Raw genomic sequence first — 18,622 nt, 5'->3', positions numbered from 1 at the left:
GGACGAATGCCGAGTTTTTCAGTAGTGCCCAACGCGATGTCCGCCCATCGGCAGCGCCAGTTCAATTTGAATATTCATTAATGATCTGTACAGTTTCTTGAAAAAACAGTGTGATATACATGCGAGCTTGGAAAACATATATTTGATATACGGCACTAAAGGCTACAAGCTAGTTAGGCCATTTGGAGATTCATATTTGTATTTGAAAAGTGACATTGAGTGGATGGTTGAAATATATAGCGCCATGTAATAAATGATTTTTATTTTTATTGTTCATAGCCATACATGCCGGAGACAGGCTATGTTGAAAATAGCGCACGCATGGTTTCATCTAAATGAAAATTACTCAATCGCTCCATTCACTAAATCATAAAAAATGCTGTCACGACACTCTATTTAATGAAAATAAAACTCCCATTAGAAATGACTTTAAGATCATCCTGAATTTTTGAGTGCACGAAATGTCACTTTGATGCTTGATGAGCTACAACGATTAATACTACTTCCGCTTTTGAATATAAGTATATTTATATTTGTGCTTGATTAAATATTTTTAGTTTTGATCATTAATACAACTTTTGATACTTTGATGTTAATAACTTCATCATGAAACGTATTACATTTTTTTAGAAAAAGGAATCGTTTCAGGCCTTCTTTTATTTTCGAAATAATATTTCATATAGATATCAATCAAAGTGTCATGTTAGAGACTGTGTATCATTGTCAATGGACTTACTATTTGCACTCGTTGCTACAAAAATCAGAACGTGAAAGCAACTAAAGCACCAACTAAGGAAGATGCTTCCATCCAAGGGGAGTGTTTCTGTATAGGTGCTGACGATGCGCTAATGTTATGTTTCCCCTTATGCACTCTTATATTGGTACATATACTCTCAATTAATTAGATTTCTTATGGTAGAAAGAACTTATTCACGTGGGTCCAAATAGTGGACTCGGTGTGATTGATCATATTTTTATATTTTCTTACAAATAAATATAATGATACTATTTTTAAGTGGTAGAAGCTATGCTCATCAATTTCAAGTATTTCTCGGATCTTGAGATACGTCAGAAAAGACCCATTTCCCGACAACATCATAACGTACGGAGTATCTGCCAGCTACGTGTACGGCTCAGACGAGAGTGTGGGCCTTTTCTTCTCAGCCGGCCCGTATACGCATTCGGGCAGCAAAGGACTGTAGGAGTAAGCGCTCAACCGCGTGGACCTTTCTCCCCGGTTGTATGGTCTGTCTGCTCGAAATCTTCACAGCTCGTTAGCTTGCTTGGCAGGCATGGCTGCATTGATTTTTGTAAGGAGCCAAGCTGAAGTTATAGCTCGTTCTGAGAGGGAGGACGCACACACACGCTAGAGAAAAGATTGGAATTTACCAAACGTCAGGCCCAACAAAAGCCCAAGTGTTCTTCTGAAGACCGAGGTGAAGCCCGGCGGCGGCAGGAATGAATGAATGGAAAAAATAGCAGTGCAGATAGCTCACGCGGTCGCACTTTTTCACTGACGGTCGCCTCTAGCTGTTCCATCGACGTGCAAGCCGCCAACTCCCTTGGCCGCTTGGATTCGATTTTTTGTCTGATTGAGTTGTGGTATGCTTCCGTGCTTCCATTGTTCTCTTATCTGCTTGGATTTGATTTTGGGTCTGTTATAGGTCACCTGGGCTATTTTGTGTACGATTGTTAGCTCAATGAGGGTCAGATTTGGGGGATTCCTAGTCTAATACGCTCTGATTGTGCTCGATTATGTTTTTTTATACGATGTCTGTTCTTGATACTACACGGTGTTTTCTACCATAAAAGCTCGCGAGCCTGTAACGAGCCGAGCCGAGCTGGACTTTTACATCGTCGAGATAACGAGCCGAGCCCTAACGAGCCAGACTGAGCCGAGCCGGCTCGTTATGCAGCCTGTCTGCTCAACCGCCGGCTTCGACTCTTCTCCCCGTCGTCTGTCTGGTCCGCCTGCCCCACCTCCGCAGTTCCTCCGTCGCGAAGCAACCACCGCGGGCGCAAGGCAAAGGACCTCCTCTACGCGCTGCGGCGAGGTAATCAACCCTTCCCCTTCTTCTTCTCGTCTGTGTTGGCACGCCTTCTCTCCCTTGCCGGGGCGCACGCATCAATCGAGCCCTTCTAAACCTAGAATCCCAACCCCGCGCACCCGACCCCTCCCTTGCTCCCTCTGCCGGATCCCCCGCCGACTGCCGCCGCCGCCCGCCCTTCTCCCTCTGTCTAGTGGACTTGACTGGAGATCCATCCGGACGTGGATTGATTTGGTATGTGATCCTTCCCATGAGTCGCGGGTTCGCATGCTCCATCCTTCGATAGAAATCCGATCCACCCATCCATCGTGCAATTAGGTTCGCAGTGGGTAAGATTAATATATCCAGGCGTGGGTGGAGTTTATGTTGGACAAAAAAAGGATGTTCAGCTGAACCTCAGTGGCCCTTCGTTAAGTCCGCCCCTGCCCCAACTTATGCTCAGGATCATGCACGCTTCGTCTCCTTTTTTGACGATTTGACTGGATTGGCCATGTTATTTTTGTAATATTTGTAATGCTAATACATGATAGTAGAAAGTTACCACTGCCGCACATGGCATCTGGAATGAACTCACCTGTCTAGTATAGCACATCTAGGCAATTGATGGTATAAGTGATGGCCTCCAGAGAAGATGTCTGTATCTGCTAGCAATCATGGCATTACCTATAAATTATAATGGACAAAATTCAGCGTGCTAGATATGAAATGAAATGACTGTTTTTTTACGATGAAATAAGTGCTGAATACTACTGTTATGTTATTTGCATCAGAATCTATTTAGACATTCACTTTGATGTAACCCAAATTATAAGGGTTCAAACATTTCAGATCGCATCACTGATCAGTTTAATGATTGCCATGTAACCTTCTCTCTATCAGTGCAGATTTCTCTATACAATGAGCTGGAGAATTCCTCTCTTCGGGTATGTTTCTCTCACTTTATGCTTTATGAGCCCTGGCTTCTCGTTTATCTGTCAAAATTAGCTAGGTTTGACATGTTCATGTACACATTTGGTTTCCTGTTTTATTTAGAACCTCTTAGTTTAAAAATGAGTTGTCTGGTTGCAATACTTTGGTACCTAGTTTTTAGTTTTGTTCTGTACAACCCACAGACATTTAAGAAGTTATGAAATTCTGTGCTGTTTTACTCAAAAGTTTATTTGTTAACCAAAGAGGATTCACCTAATTGCTATGTGTGTCATTTTGTGGGGATGCATCTTATACAGTTGTACTGAATGATTTAGGATAGCTTGTATGAAATATGTGTTAAGCAGTTCTGAAATTTTGCTTATCTTGCTTACTGCCTGAATGTTTTGCTTCTCGTGCTTACGGTCATTGGCTCTGCTGAATGTGCCTATAGCAGCTCTCAGCAGCAGCAAACGGATCCAAATTTCCAGGATATCCCTACCCAATCCTGGTACCCTCCCTCGGTGGCAGGCTCGTCTTCACGTCCATCCACACCTACCTCTTCTAGTGCTACCCCACATCAAAGAGCTTCAGATCATCCTCAGCCTTCATCCCGTGGGCAACCATCTCCTGCTGAGGCTGCAGGAATAATTGCTCGTTTGAAGGATAAGAGGTTAGCAAATAGCCTCATTTTCGTTCATGGTTTACTTCTATCTTTCTTGCATACAAGACTTTCTCGTACCTTACACTATGGATTGCAATAGAAATACTTTGTTACCCTTTGCTACAAATTGTATGTTTTTAGGATTATTCCCAAACTGGGAGATTTAGCAAAACTGTGTCCAGAACTCCAGATCTATGCTATGCGACTGCTCTAATTTTGAGACCTTAACATTTTGCCTATTTTGATTTTTTTATGGATCGGTGCAAGACTGAAAAATCCTTGAATACGTTGATACATGTTTAGGCAAGGCTAAATGACCAGAGTCAGGCAGCTTGTTGGCTGATTTGAAGGGGGGGGGGGGGGGGGATAAATATGAAACTGCCTCTCTAACACATGACAATTGGTGTAAGATGGAGAACTAGTTGATAAATGCTTTAGAATTTTGGAAGGACTGTTTATGCATTGTTGATTTGTTGTGCTGTGTTCCTGAATTATATGCTGAAAATGTGTTTATTTCCACAATATTCAATTTTGCTCATGATGCATTATTTGACTGGAGTCTACAACCTTGTCTTGCTATCCTTCTTATCAAATCCTTTTGTGCAGTATCGAGGAGTTACAGCGGCTATTGAAAGACAAAGAGGCATACAATGCATTCTTTAATTCACTTGATCAAGTGAAAACCCAGAACAACGTAAGCTCTGTTGCATGTGCCACTTCTTTTTATGTTGAGATCCGTTCTGGATATAATGCAATTTTTGGATGCTCTTTTGCTCAGTGGTTCCACCAACTAGTGAGGTTGCTAAGAGTGATTACCCTCATTTTTATTGGTTATCCACACTACACTGGTTATAGAAAATAGTTTTCAAATCTTCCTGATTAGTTAAACTAGTCAGAGTTGCAAACTGTTGTGCTCTTTTTTTTTCATCGTTTTATCTTTACAGTCTGTATCTCCTAGGTGCTCCAAGTGTTCTAACACCTTATGTTTTTCCTCTGCCTTCTCATCAATGTGTTGGTGGTTGTTCTGCAAGTGTTTATATTGTGGTGTTGACTGTTGTTTATCTATGATTGTTTTATCCAATGCCTTATATCTGGCGTACCCACACAGGAAATTCCTGAAGAGTCCTGTATATTTCCTGACCTGGTGTTCTTTCTTAATGTTCAGGTGCGTGATGAGCTTAGAAAGGAGACATTGCAACTTGCAAGTAAGTTATAAATTCTCTTTATATAATAATGGTATTTCAATTGGTTTCATAGAAAAATGGTGTTTCAAAAGTACTTATTGATTTGCTGAGCTTCAAATGAGATACATGTAACTTATTATTACTTCCTCTTTGAATTGTAAACTACAGGGGAAAATTTAGAAAAGGAGCAGCGAATTTTGGAGCTCCGGAATCAGGTGCAGCACTTAAAGCTACATCTCATGAAGGAAAATGGCTTACACTGTAACCATGCTATTCATTATTAGAACGAATCATCATGGATGGTTTGAATTTGATTAATACCATGATACAGAAATAGTTCATAACTGTTACTGTGAAGCCTTCTACTAGTTTTGTTCTTACGTTTTCAGCACTCGAACATCTCTTTGCTGACATTAAAGTTGCATTCATGATTTGTACAGTGCACAATAATAAGAACCACAGAACTGGCTGCTGCACAAGACAGGCTGACTGATTTGGAGAGGCAAAAGGACGATATTATGAGGTCCTATTCCCCTGCTGCACTGCTCGACAAGCTCCAAAGTAAGCACTTTGTACGATAGCATCTGCAGTCACTGTCATCCTTGTCAGTCGCATACTTGTATCTTAGTTTGGTTACTTTCTGGTGTAATAATTGATTATAATGTTCATTGGACGGTACATCTATTTTCAATCTAGGATCATGTTACTTCCAGGAACTATACAAGATGTTATTTGTCGTATACTCATCACATTGTTGTTTGCTCTCAGCATCGATGGCAAAGTTGGACGAGGAGTCTGAGGAGCTGCACCAAAAGTTCCTCGAGAAGGACATCGACCTGCCTACCTTTGTGCAGAAGTACAAGAAGATCCGCACCGCCTACCACAAGCAGGCGTTGCTCCATCTCGCAGGCCAGACATCACTGCGCTGATATCGGTCCGTAGGCTGTCGTGCTGCGGGCTGCGCAGTCGATCGTAGCAACTTTGTTGTATGCCTGCTCACACATTCGTGTTCTACACTCTGCTGGGGCATGTTTTTGAGTGCAGCTTATTGTAGGGCTTGCCAAACATCAAACGTATATGGCGTGTATAGTTATGTTGTGTTACGCCTTACGTTCGCTGTCCTGCCGAGTGACCAAGTTGGATTGACATGCGGTAATCAAACCCATTGCCTAAATCTCTCCTATATAGCTTTTCAAACAAAAATTTCTTCTATATAAAGCCCTCTCAAGGTTCATGCTTGGTGTGTACTCTATGCCAGCTTAGTGTGTGTTCAAAACCATAGAAGCATTGAGACAGATTGAACTCCATCCAACTCTTATCGTCAGTGATCTGTGATCGTTCTCATGATATGCAGCGTGTTCAGACAAGAACCAACATAAAAAAACTTGGGTGCTTCATTTTCACGGCTCTCGTTAAAACTGCTCTAGTTATTCAGCAATTTGGTTCCACACGCGACAAGAGAATCAAATCTGCTACTTTCTTATTCTAACGGATTTAAAAAAACAACTTGGCACGACGTGGTCTGGGCTTCGTTTTTTGAGCTTGCAAGGTATGTTTACACAAGCATATGACGCACGACGCCAAATCATAGAGCAGCAGAGAGCACGCATACGCTCCTGCAGTCCTGCCGAGCAGATTCTGAAACGCGCTAATACTCCAGCACCCGAGAAATTCCCACATCCCAGATGTGCTACGCTACGCATCTAATTCTACTAGGACCAATTCGTTCGTGCCCCGAGCGCGCGGCCGAATGCTGAACGGCTGAACTCCTCCAGATCAGTTCGTACGGCGCAACCATTTGTTCGCTGGCCCGCTGCCACACAGCACACAGGATTAGATGAAATGGATCCGATCTCTGCATCCGCGCAGAACCAGCTGCGACGGCGCCTCTTGTCCGCATCGCTGCGGATCCAGAGACCCGTGACGTGCCTGCCGCCTTTGGATGCAGGCGTAGGGCGCCGTGCAGAATTCCACGGAGGAATCGTGTTCGTCAGGAAGGCCTACTGAGCTGAGACCATCGTTATTGTTAGTCTCGGCAACCGGGGTTGGTTGGTTTGGTTGGCCAGGATTACGAGAACAGGGGATGGTTTGTTGGTACGCTCCGGCCGACACTCGCCGGGGGTTGCTCATGAGCTCGTCCGTCATCTCGTTCGCTTCTGCTGCTGCGTTAGCTTAGAAGATTAATCGGTGTTTGCTTCACTCCATATGTGATACGCTTTGTCCGTAGCCGTGGAACCATGCTCTCGCCGTGGACAGCTGATATCGTGGGTTTCTTGAGCGATGTTCCCCGGCTTTATGGCGTGGTGTGTCGTTGACTGTTGGCGTGTCGAATGTATCGGCCGTGTGTTCATGGTCAGACGAATTCGGGTGTGCCTGGTTACGGCTAATGTCTTCAGAGTCAGAGATATGAGTAAAGTTAGCCAAGATTTGGCTAACAAGATTATTATCTAGGGCGACGAGATAGATAGCTAGGTAGGCCCGCCTGGTCCCCCGAGTACGTGTGGCGTGGCCGTATCGTGCGCGCCGAGCTGGAGATGCCCGCTCGTGAAGTGGAAGCCAACAAAAGCGCAGCACCTTGCACTGTTCGTGCATGCAGCAGAGGGAGCTTGGCGGCCACTGGGATGTATATATCAGAGGCGCCGCGTGACGGCGTGGGCGCTGCCTGGCTGCTTCATCCATTCCAAGCAGCCAAGTGGATGGAAGTTAGGGTGTGTTTGGTTTTGGGATGATGTGGGTTGGGTTGGAGCCGATCCACTTTTATGGGTTGGAGCCGACCCATCCCGTGTTTGGATGAGTGGGTTGGAGCCAACCCAGTCTTTTGTTTGGTTGGAGAAATTGAGAGGGTTGGGTGGATGTCTTTTTAACACCGTTAGTTGTGGGCCCCACCTGTCAGCTGCGGGGCCCACCTGTCAGCCTCTCTTTTTTTCCTTATCTTCTTCTTCCTCCCTCACGGTCCGCTCCTGCTCATCCTCCTGCCCGGCCGCCGGCCCCTGCTCTCCCCACAGCCGGCTGCCGGCCTGCGCCCCCTCCCCGCCGCCGGTCGGCGCCCCCTCCCCGTCGCCGGCCCCTGCCCTCCCCGCCGCCGGCCCGCGCCCCCTCCCCGCCGCCGGCCCCTGCCCTCCCCGCCGCCGGCCCGCGCCCCCTCCCCGCCGCCGGCCCCTTCCCTCCCCGCCGCCGGCCTGCGCCTCCTCCCCGCCGCCGGCCTGCGCCCCCCGGCCGGCCGCCAGCGCCCCCCGCCGCTGGCCGAAGCCCCGCGCCGGCCCGAGCCTCGCGGCCGGCCACCAACGCCCCACGCCGCCGGCTGGAGCCCCGCGCGGCTCCTCCCCACGGCGCCTCCTCCTCTCCCAAGGAGCTCGAGCGGCCGCAGCGGCATCCAGGCGCGCCTCGCCCGCGAACGGAGACCGACGCCGTGCAAGTGGGTCGAGATGGTCCGCTCGATTTCAAGGGATCATCTCGACCCGGATCTTGGAGGAATATTCCTCTACTGGGTTGGACCCAACCCCCACCCTCTCCAACCAAACATGGGTCGAAGTGGGTCGGCTCCAACCCAACCCACTTCGACCCTAGAACCAAACACACCCTTACTAATTGCCATTGCCAAATTCTCTCTCGAATCGATCTAGGACCTGTTCAGTTCCTCCCAAACTTCCAATTTTAACACTATGCAAAAAGAAGATTCCCTATCACATCAAACTTGCGGTACATGCATGGAGTACTAAATGTAGACGAAATCAAAAAATAATTGCACAGTTTTGTTGTACTTTGCGAGATAAATCTTTTGAGCCTAATTAGTCAATGTTTGAACAATAATTCACAAATACAAACGAAATGCTACAGTTGCGCATTTATGGTAAAATTCCAACTTTGGTACTTCCAAATTGGGAACTAAACAAGGCCCTAGCTGTATACGCTGGTGCGTGGATTTCAGCCTGTAACTGGGAAATACTAGGCTGAAAACACCTAAAAATGGCGAAGCCGAGATATCTCTGCGTGTGCACATACGATGCGCATGCGCCGCTGGTAATCATTCATCATCTTTGTAACCTACTCCCTGTAGTATTGTGCATGCGCCAGAATGCCGATCGATTGGTAGACTCGTGTCTGCCTGTGGTCCTTGATCTCGGTCACATGCGGCGTGCCCGAGGTACATACCGGCCGCGGATCGATGTATCACGTATACCTGCCAGCGAATGCATGCCATGGATAAGGATCATGAGGCTATACGTTGTCGTCAGTTAACATCGGCTAACGTCGCCTGCGATGCTGCGAGGCGTTTTGGTATTACTGTACCTGGCTCATAATTCAGAGAGACATTTAGGAGCATTCAGCTTGTTCGGTAGAGATGGCTGCAAGAGACTACGGGAGTCGACAAGATGCGATGGTATTTGTCCTTGTTGACCCGTGAAGAAGCTGTCTCATCCCGGCCGTCGGACCTTTTCAGGTTGCGGCTGCACGCAGTAGGCAAGATTTTACATGAGGTACAGCTAGAGGCACAGCAATTTACTTTTCCACAAGTACAGCTATGTGGACCAGCTTTGGAGTCCAGTCCATCAGGTCACCACCATGCCTTTTGTGATTCACGTGTCCATTTGTATTCACCATTCACCAATAACCAGTTCTGACAAAATAGGCCAATGCAAACTCGTCGTGTAAATTCCATTTTCCTTAGGAAATCCAGAAGTGAAAATCCATATGCATGATGAAAGTGAAAACAAGATTTGTCGGCAGATGTTCGAACTTATCAGGCAATTAGAAAAGAGCTAAAAACAAGTAAAATCCTAGCTAAAACTCTAGAGTAGTCTAAGAGATCCCACTCTCTAAGCTAAAATTTAGTAAGTTTGCTGGAAAAGTACGCTCCAACAGAGTTGCTATCCGGATGGCTATTCCATTCAGCTTGCCAAATACGCACCCGCACTTTCCAAACTTGGCAAGTGGGTTTGGCTTGCCAAATGTAAGTCCCACGCTTAAAATGGAGAGTGCAGAATGGATAGTCTGTGTGAAATGGAGAGGCTGTTGGAGTGGATAGAGAGTATAGATTTTTAGAGAGTAACCTAGCTATTGGAATTTAGGAAGTAGGAAATTGATAGTCTATTAGAATGAGCAACAAGAGGAATTTTTTTTGCCAAACTTAGTCAAAGAGTTAATTGGAGAACAAAAATAAATATGTTGGAGTTGCTCTAAAACGCAACGACTGGAACACGCTCCAGCAGCGAACCCCATGTTCCTATATAAACCCCGCACCTCACACTCACGCCCTCACACTCAACTGACACCTCCCAGCTCGCTCGCCATGGCGGCCACCACCCTCCTCGTCCTCCTCCTGGCCGCCACTGCGGCCTCGGCCGCCGACCTGTCCGTGTACCACAACGTGCACCCGCCGTCCCCGTCCCCCCTGGAGTCCATCATCGCGCTGGCGCGCGCCGACGACGCGCGCCTTCTCTTCCTCTCGTCCAAGGCGGCGGCCTCGCCCGGCGTCACCTCGGCGCCCGTGGCCTCCGGTCAGGCCCCGCCGTCGTACGTCGTCCGCGCGGGGCTCGGCACCCCGGTGCAGCAGACCCTCCTCGCGCTCGACACCAGCGCCGACGCCACCTGGGCGCACTGCGCCCCCTGCGACACCTGCCCCGCCGGCAGCCGCTTCATCCCTGCCAGCTCCTCCTCGTACGCCGCGCTCCCGTGCGCCTCCGACTGGTGCCCGCTCTTCCAGGGGCAGCCGTGCCCGGCGAACCAGGACGCCGGCGCGTCGATGCCGACGTGCGCCTTCTCCAAGCCCTTCGCCGACGCCTCCTTCCAGGCGTCGTTGGGCAGCGACACGCTGCGCCTGGGCAAGGACGCCATCGCCAACTACGCGTTCGGGTGCGTGGGCGCCGTGACCGGGCCGACCACCAACCTGCCCAAGCAGGGTCTCCTCGGCCTCGGCCGTGGCCCCATGTCCCTGCTGTCCCAGACCGGGAGCAGGTACAACGGCGTTTTCTCCTACTGCCTGCCGAGCTACAAGTCTTACTACTTCTCGGGGTCGCTCCGGCTGGGCGCCGCCGGGCAGCCCCGGAACGCCCGGTACACGCCGCTGCTGAGCAACCCGCACCGGCCGTCACTGTACTACGTGAACGTGACGGGGCTGAGCGTGGGTCGGGCGTGGGTGAAGGTCCCCGCGGGGGCGTTCGCGTTCGACCCCGCCACCGGAGCCGGCACGGTGATAGACTCCGGCACGGTGATCACGCGGTGGACGGCGCCCGTGTACGCGGCGCTGCGGGAGGAGTTCCGGCGGCAGGTGGGCGCGCCCAGCGGGTACACGTCGCTGGGCGCCTTCGACACGTGCTTCAACACGGACGAGGTGGCGGCGGGCGGCGCGCCGGCCGTGACGCTGCACATGGACGGCGGCGTCGACCTCACGCTGCCCATGGAGAACACGCTCATCCACAGCAGCGCCACGCCGCTGGCGTGCCTCGCCATGGCCGAGGCGCCGCAGAACGTCAACTCCGTCGTCAACGTCGTGGCCAACCTGCAGCAGCAGAACGTACGGGTCGTCGTCGACGTCGCCGCCTCGCGCGTCGGCTTCGCGAGGGAGCCCTGCAACTAGACACTCCCCACCCCCATTGTGTTTCGTTTCCAGTGTTGTGTGTGCAATAAGAAGGGACGTGACGTGACACGAAAAATATTGGTTCGTCACGGGTAGCTAGAGGATCACGTAGTAAAGATTCTGCCAGAGTGTGTATTGCTTTCGTTTTTTTTCAATGTTTTGTATGGCTGTTGCAAGATATTAATTGATTTGCGAAAATTCGATGGGGGCTTGTTCGCCAACGACCGTGTCACGAGCATGCACAGTAGAAAAGCATCTTGGAATGGACGGAATTGCACTCGTACGTTCTACGCGAGAGGATTGCGATACACAAGCTGTCACTCGGCCGTATCTGGACGTGCAGTGTCTTCTTCTGGTTGGTCGTTCATCTCAGTAACCCAGTAGAGGCTCTAACACGTCAACACCTGGCTCGCCGGTTTACAGAGCCTGGCGCGTGCATTCCGTGTGATTTTCACGTGGAATCAGTGAAACCGGCGGTCGATTACCTGCGGCACGGCATGGCAGGCGTCGTCACGGGCTCACGGCCGTCCTCCCCGGTGTGCTCATCCTGCCAGACGTGCAGTTGCGGTAGGAGGCTAGCCGTTAGGCTGCTGTCTCAGCGCCTCCAAGGACATTCCCAGGTGGCTCTTGCAGTAAAATTCTCCCATCCTCTCCTCTGAACAAATTTTACAGCCCAGGCTTAGCTACATGGTAGACTTCAGGCACACACATCAGCAGAAAACTCGGCCCAAATAGCGATTCACAAGAGCAACAATATACATGATTGAATATGATTTGGTTTGACTTACACGGGTCAATCTGTCAACAGAGCGATGCATGAATTTGCATACCCACACAAGACACCAGATCATTTGTCACGACAGGATGGTAAACGTTGATTTGGCACCGGAATGTAACTGAGATATACAGGTCAACGGAGGAAACTCCATTGTGCAAGCCCACTGGATGATCAGTCTTCCCTAGTGCTGTTCTTGATCCACTCCAGATACTTGCTGTTACCACCAGTTATGGGCAGAGCAATAACTTCAGGAACACTGCATGGATGAGGAGCTAGTAACCAAGGGCAATGATGCATACAGCATAGTGTACAAGAAATCAGTAGACCGTATGAAGCTTACTCATATTCATGGTTGGCTTTGACGTGCTCAGTCAAGGCATCTAGAAGTGATTCCCTGGTCTTTATGATCAGCAATTCTTCAGCATCAGATTGCACCTGAAAATATCAGCCCACACTTTGTTTGATAACTGATAAGCAGGGAGAGATTTTCAAGAGGGATTTTGGAAATTTCCAAACAACAAATAAGTAAAACTGAAGATCTACTAAATTATTTACTGGATGCAATTATTAGGACCATACCTTTCCCTCCCACCAGTAAACAGATTCAATGCCTGAAAGGATAATGATGCCTTCAGTATATTTCACCACTTGAAAAGCAAACTAACAGGACTTTCTATTCCAAAAACTAGTATAAGAACACAGAGTAAGGTATCCATACTAAGTGCTCAAATGATGACAGCAAAGAACATTTTATATACAATTATATTGATCATTCTTGTTTACAGGCAAGAGGCTTTGTCATTTTCTTTTCGAATTTACAGACTCTGTTGTTTCAGTTTATGGTCGCCTAGGTTGCCTGAAGCTAGATGCACAAAATAATAGTTATCACAGGGTTCCAACTAAATCATTTCAGTAAGCTCTGGGACGTTAGTTCTTACAGGATATGCTGACAGTGCTTTTTTTTTTTGAAGCTTATCTCATTTACAGAGGTATAGTAACCTAACTTCACCTGATGCAACATAACTTAACAGAGAAACAAACCAACCACTTGAAAAGTGGGAATATTTATTGTTTAACATTGAGCAGTGAAATTTAATATTTTATAGGAAATCCTTAAGGTTAGGGAGGACAAGAGCCCAAGGTCTCCACGCCCCTCAGGAACTATAACACAAGTAGACCTTCCAGTGCTGGTATCATTATTTGCAAAGAACAAAGTCTTCCATTTTAGGAAAAATAAACAATTGAAATGAGCAATCACATTTTCATGTGCACTGCATTCATAATGTCAAAAATTTTAAAAAAAAACTTAAGCGAGGAGAAAATCGAATTCAAACCAGGTACTATATTGACACAAGCAGCAAGCTTCTTGCTGATGATGCTCTGTGACAGCTTCTTGCCTGCAGTAGATGTGAGACAAAGTTCTTTACTTCTTTAAGACTTCTAGAGCAAAAGCCCGAAAGATTACGCAGAAAAATGTTCGACAATAATAAGAACAAAAAGATAAAACCTTAAAAGAAAAAGCTAATCAAGCGAACAAAGCTTTGATGTTCACAAGCCAAAACATACTAATTTGACTGTTTTTCAATGAAGATTGAAGAGAACTGCACAAATTGATTAGCAACTAGGACGCATCAGTATAATAGAAAAATTAGGTGCCAGCTACCTGCTTCCCTGTTTGGAACGGTAACATACACAACAATGGATGGCACGGTGGTGGAAGCGGACTCCATTCGAGCAGAGCTGAGACCTCTTGCCCTGCAAAGTTTTCATAATTGAAGTTTCTTAATGTTTGGTATATCACAATATATACCTGGACATACAATGACAGACACAAGACACAACATTTCTACCGTCCAATGTTTGCCTACTTAACTTTTGATGCTACTACCACATGAACAACGGCTTCTCATAGGGCATAGGATACACTCTTGATGCCACACCCACAGTACACTAGTCCAATTGTAGAAGTGTGTGCCGGAAACAGGCATGGCATCAACACAATCGTGCGATAGTACTACATATTATCTTACAAATCCTCACAAAACGCACCATAGTACCACTACAACTACAAGTTTGCAATTCTCAAACTAAAAGCACGCTAATGTTAATGTGTAATCAACTAAACTGCGGCAGCATAAAATTCGCAAACCCACGGGGATGCCAGTGCCTTCCTCGCATCAGCCAAACGAGCTCTAGTAGGAGGAAGGAGGAAGTTACCCGAGGAAGGGGAGGCAGCGGTGGGAGAAAGCACCCCGTCCTGCAAGCGACGGCGGCGCTGATGCTGAAGAACAGGAGCGCTCCCTCGAGCGGCGCGCGGCGTCCGTAGATCAGCGCACGCTACGCTCCGGCGGGACCGGCTGCGGCGGCGGCGGTGGCGGCGGAAGGTGGCGATGAAACCAGGGAGGCCGGAACGGCGCGGAGAGGGGAGAAGAAGCGGCTTCAAGGGCTTATTTATAAATATCAGGGGCCTTTTTGAAAAATACAGGTCGCGATTAGTAATCGCGATCCAAATCAGGAGTCTTTACATAAAACGTCCACCGGTAGTTTACATAAAACCCCCTAATTTGGATCGCGATATATAATCGCGATCCAAATCAGGGTGTATTTTGCAAAACTTCCAGGCCGGCGGCATATGGAGGGCGACGAGGCCGCGGCGCCGCCGGCGACCGTCGCGATGCATGCAGGCGCCTCGAGCCGTGTGCCATCCTCGCATCACCCAAATGAGCTGTAGTAGGAGGGAGGGGGAAGTTACCCGAGGAAGGGGAAGCGGCGGTGGGAGAAGGAGCACCCCGTCCTGCAAGCGACGGCGGCGCTGACAGCGCCGATGCTGAAGAACAGGAGCGCTCCCGCGAGCGGCGCGCGGCGTCCGTAGATCAGCGCACGCTGCGCTCCGGCGGGACCGGCGGCGGCGGTGGCGGCGGCGGAAGGTGGGGAGAAAACCCGGAACGGCGCGGGGAGTGGCATCTCCGGCAGCTTCCACAGCCGTTTATGTACGCGTCGCCGTCGGAAAAGCGCATTCCTTCCCTTGCCCTTGGTGGCTCACGAACCCGATTCCTCTCCCCGCTCCGCTCTTGGGCTCTGTGGGTTCTAGTGGGCCACTCTTGGGCTTGCCGCAAGCCTTCCTCATTGCATTCGGCCCGAACTCCGCAACTCCTCGGGTCTTCTTAACCCCTGTATCTTCCCTGGGACGGAACGGAAGCCCCGAGCCCCAAACCCTACACGAACCAGAGCAGCCTCCACCGCCAGCGCCGACACTTCGAGCTCTGCTTCGGCCTTCTGCGCGTCTCTGGCCATGGCTGAACCCGAGGTGGAGGTGGCCGCAGCCGCCGCAGCAGCGATGGAAACCGAGGCGCCGGCAGCCGCTGGTCAGAAGAGGGAGAGGGAGGAAGGGGGTGATCCTGCCGCTGAGGGCGGCGAGGCGGCGGAGGAGGAGGAAGCGGCGGCGGCTAAGAAGCCGAAGGTGGAGGGGGATACCAAGGAAGAAAAGGAGGAGGAGACGAAGGATGATAAGGAGGGCGTGGAGGGGAAGGGAGAGGAGGCGAAGGGCAAGCCCGCGAAGTTGGGGCCGAAAGAGTTCGCCACGGCCGTCGAGATGTTCGACTACTTCTTCGCCCTGCTCCACTCGTGGGCGCCGCAGCTTGAGTTCAATAAGGTGACTGATTCTCTCTCGTAGCCTCGCGGTGATATGGTTGCGCTAAAGATGGTTCCTGCACTTCGATTCGCTATGCGTGAAGTAGTTTGCCCTGGTGAATTGTTATCCTTGCCGCGGCACCAAAAAGGTGGAAGTAGGCAAATTTCGTAAGCTTCGTTTGAGTTCGGGGAGTGCGTTTACTTGTGTTAGGCAAGGTTTGCTCCTGGTGTGGAAATTATTTGGCTTGATAAATCTATTGTTAAGGCTGCGATTTTGCAACTACTTAGTTTGTTACTAAAGGGTTGTGAGTTGGAGCTTGTATTGTGTCATGTGCCTTCCAGCTCCTTTGATTGATGTATCAAAGCTGTGGGCATGGGCTAAAATAAAGATTTAACTTTCATTATATTATTATGCATATCATGATGCAATTTGCTCTTCTGAAGTTGTATTATCGCTAGGGAAGCTGTAACATTTTTGCTTGCTTGGATTAAGCATGGTTGGTGTTTACTTAGCTTTGTTTTAGTTTCATGTGGCTAGTGTGATTTGTTAAATAAAGTTTTGATTGAACCTGTGTCCTAAAAGGACTTTTAACTTCTTTGGCTTCATTTGTTGGGATTGCGTGTGAGTATCCATGTTATTTTTTATTAACTTGGATTGTTTGAATGCTTTTAGGTGCACATTAGATTTTCCTTTTCTATGGTGTAAGCATTTTTGTAACATCACCACCATTTGTTCAAAGAGCGTGAGATATTTGTCCTCATATGTGCTTTCATTTGTTGTTCAACCTGCTTTGTGGCGCTTCAGTTTCAGTTTTGGCCTGGAGTTCCAAGTGCTTTTCTACTGTTTGAGAAAGAAAGGCTTTGCTGTTGTTAGCTTTGAGCTAGTCGCAAAGTTCCTAGCATGGTTGTTAACTTTTTCGTTAAGTTTTGGTGCATATGAGACTTGAGTGGGAGAAAGGTTCCTTTTTTTGTGAAGCATTGCTAACCTTAATTATATCTCCAGTCGACGAACTTACACCATTGAGATACTTTGGATCTCATATCGTCAATGCTATATATATCATGAAATGGAAAGAATAGAGTAATTGTTACCTTTCTGATATGCCAATTTGTGTTTGAGTTGTGATTTCTGCCTTATTACCACGTTTTAGGTTTTATGTTATATTTTGCACTTAAGACATAGTTTTTGCATTTGTTTTGTTTATGTGGAGCTTAAAGCAAAAAAATAATAAAACTTTTGCTGTGGTCTGGTTGCACAGAAAAGTCAAGTGGGTGTCTTTTGTTGTAGTTCCAAAGATGTTTGAATGCGCAATGTGGATATTTGACGCGGAATTTCTCATAATAATAGGCAATACTTTTAGGTCAAACAATTTAATGCGATTGCAATGTAGTTTTCCCAAATCTAGTATACAGAAGAAGAAGTTGGGTGATGGAAACATCTGTTAGTTGGCTGTTGTGCTTTTGAAAATGATTACTAGGTACATAATGGCCACTAGATTACTTCACCTTGTGCTCCACAGATTTAGTTTCATTGATCTTCAAAGTCCCCCAGTTGAATCTAGTATACCGCCATGAATGCTCTTCGGCACATGGATTTCTAATTTGCATCTCAACTTTTGCAGTATGAACAAATGGTGCTGGAGGACTTGCTGAAGAAAGGCCATGCTGAGCCCGCTAAGAAGATTGGGCCAGGAATCGAAGCATTTGAGATCCGCAACCACCCTGTGTGGCAGAGCCGCTGCTTCTTTGTCCGCAGGGTTGATGGATCCGCGGATGATTTCAGCTTCCGCAAATGCGTGGACAACATACTGCCTCTCCCCGAGGACATGAAGATTGGCAACAGCAAGAAGTCCGGCGGCCACCACAAGGGCGGTGGTGGGGGCCGGGGTGGAGGGCGTGGAGGAGGGGGCCGAGGTGGTTGGCGCGGTGGGCGCGGTAGGGGCAGGAGAGGCGGCTAGGTAGTTAACGAGCCCTGAAATTTTGCATGTTTAATACCGGGGCAGTCGTGTGAACACGAAGGGCATTTATGTTGTTTTATGTGGGGCTTCTTTGCCCCTGTCCTAGAGACAGATGATGCCCACTTGTGAACCTTGAAACTGGGAGATGATCCATGCGGAATGCTTCTTGCGCCATGCCGCGCCATGCTGTTCCTAAATTGTGCCGTTCCACTAACACCCGTTCTGGTTTTGTTCGGTCGTTTGCAATGTGGTTATTGCATCTTTGCAGTTTGCACCACCCGCTCGGCTGGTGCGCTGGTGCCTCAGTTCATCTGTCAACTGTCATCAGTCCTCTTGTGCTGGAGCTGAGAGCAACCGGCGTGGGTTAACAGAAAAACCAGCGGGTGTCGCATACTCGCATTGTGCTCGAATATTTCAGAGTTTCCTTTCTGTTTTGGTTCTTGCTTTCCTTGATGTGAATCAGATATGAGATGTCCGAGGACGTCTTCTGTCCAAAGAAGAAGAAAGAACTGAGAAGCAGCAGATGAACACACTGATGGTACAGGACTAGTCTCAGAAACGAAAGGGTAGCGGACAAATCTGTTGGTCACACGATTCGGCACGACACTGCACGGCCAGCGAGTACACTGTACATGAACACGTCCCTGATCTACTTGGTAGTACATGTCTCGCCGCATGTACGTCGTGGTACGCACGCTTTTCACCTGTACCTGTGACCGGGGCCAGGAACCAAGCGGCGGCTGCTCCCTGCGTGGCTGAGCACCGGAATATTCCCCATCCGGATCTGTCTGCTGATGGTCTTTACGGTGACGATCTGCGCAGGAAAAATGCGCTACTAGGGCTGGGCATCAGAACAGCGACCAAAGGCCCACCTCCT

General features: G+C 48.5%; 4 protein-coding genes across 11 annotated transcripts; 3 read left to right on the top strand and 1 right to left on the bottom strand.

Annotated features, from left to right (window-relative positions):
* The first annotated feature begins 1,895 nt into the window (after positions 1-1,895).
* Positions 1,896-6,036, top strand: LOC117840765 (vacuolar protein-sorting-associated protein 37 homolog 1). 8 transcript variants are annotated; one of them, XM_034721287.2, is made up of 8 exons: positions 1,896-2,054; positions 2,928-2,971; positions 3,412-3,627; positions 4,225-4,312; positions 4,784-4,823; positions 4,971-5,017; positions 5,243-5,363; positions 5,571-6,036. In XM_034721287.2, the coding sequence occupies exons 1-8, from the start codon at positions 1,911-1,913 to the stop codon at positions 5,729-5,731; spliced, it is 861 nt and encodes a 286-aa protein (XP_034577178.1). In that variant the 5' UTR covers positions 1,896-1,910; the 3' UTR covers positions 5,732-6,036. The 8 variants fall into 8 exon arrangements, with proteins under 8 accessions (XP_034577178.1, XP_034577177.1, XP_034577182.1 ...); XM_034721286.2 differs by having other exon boundaries at positions 3,409-3,627; XM_034721291.2 differs by having other exon boundaries at positions 1,936-2,054; positions 2,933-2,971.
* Positions 6,037-10,043: 4,007 nt separating this feature from the next.
* Positions 10,044-11,600, top strand: LOC117837944 (aspartyl protease 25). Its single transcript, XM_034717759.1, has one exon. The coding sequence runs from the start codon at positions 10,093-10,095 to the stop codon at positions 11,377-11,379; it is 1,287 nt and encodes a 428-aa protein (XP_034573650.1). The 5' UTR covers positions 10,044-10,092; the 3' UTR covers positions 11,380-11,600.
* A 511-nt stretch (positions 11,601-12,111) lies between these two features.
* Positions 12,112-15,164, bottom strand: LOC117837946 (protein CutA 1, chloroplastic). The gene is made up of 6 exons (XM_034717761.2): positions 14,910-15,164; positions 13,821-13,912; positions 13,492-13,554; positions 12,737-12,768; positions 12,498-12,592; positions 12,112-12,413 (listed from the first exon to the last, which is right to left on the bottom strand). The coding sequence occupies exons 1-6, from the start codon at positions 15,119-15,121 to the stop codon at positions 12,329-12,331; spliced, it is 579 nt and encodes a 192-aa protein (XP_034573652.1). The 5' UTR covers positions 15,122-15,164; the 3' UTR covers positions 12,112-12,328.
* A 172-nt stretch (positions 15,165-15,336) lies between these two features.
* On the top strand, positions 15,337-17,942 carry LOC117837945 (uncharacterized). Its single transcript, XM_034717760.2, has 2 exons — positions 15,337-15,809; positions 17,410-17,942. The coding sequence occupies exons 1-2, from the start codon at positions 15,450-15,452 to the stop codon at positions 17,743-17,745; spliced, it is 696 nt and encodes a 231-aa protein (XP_034573651.1). The 5' UTR covers positions 15,337-15,449; the 3' UTR covers positions 17,746-17,942.
* Positions 17,943-18,622: the final 680 nt, after the last annotated feature.

Source organism: Setaria viridis, chromosome 9 (assembly GCF_005286985.2).
Source record: "Setaria viridis chromosome 9, Setaria_viridis_v4.0, whole genome shotgun sequence".
NCBI lineage: Eukaryota > Viridiplantae > Streptophyta > Magnoliopsida > Poales > Poaceae > Setaria > Setaria viridis.
This window is presented reverse-complemented; position numbering and strand designations above follow the sequence as displayed.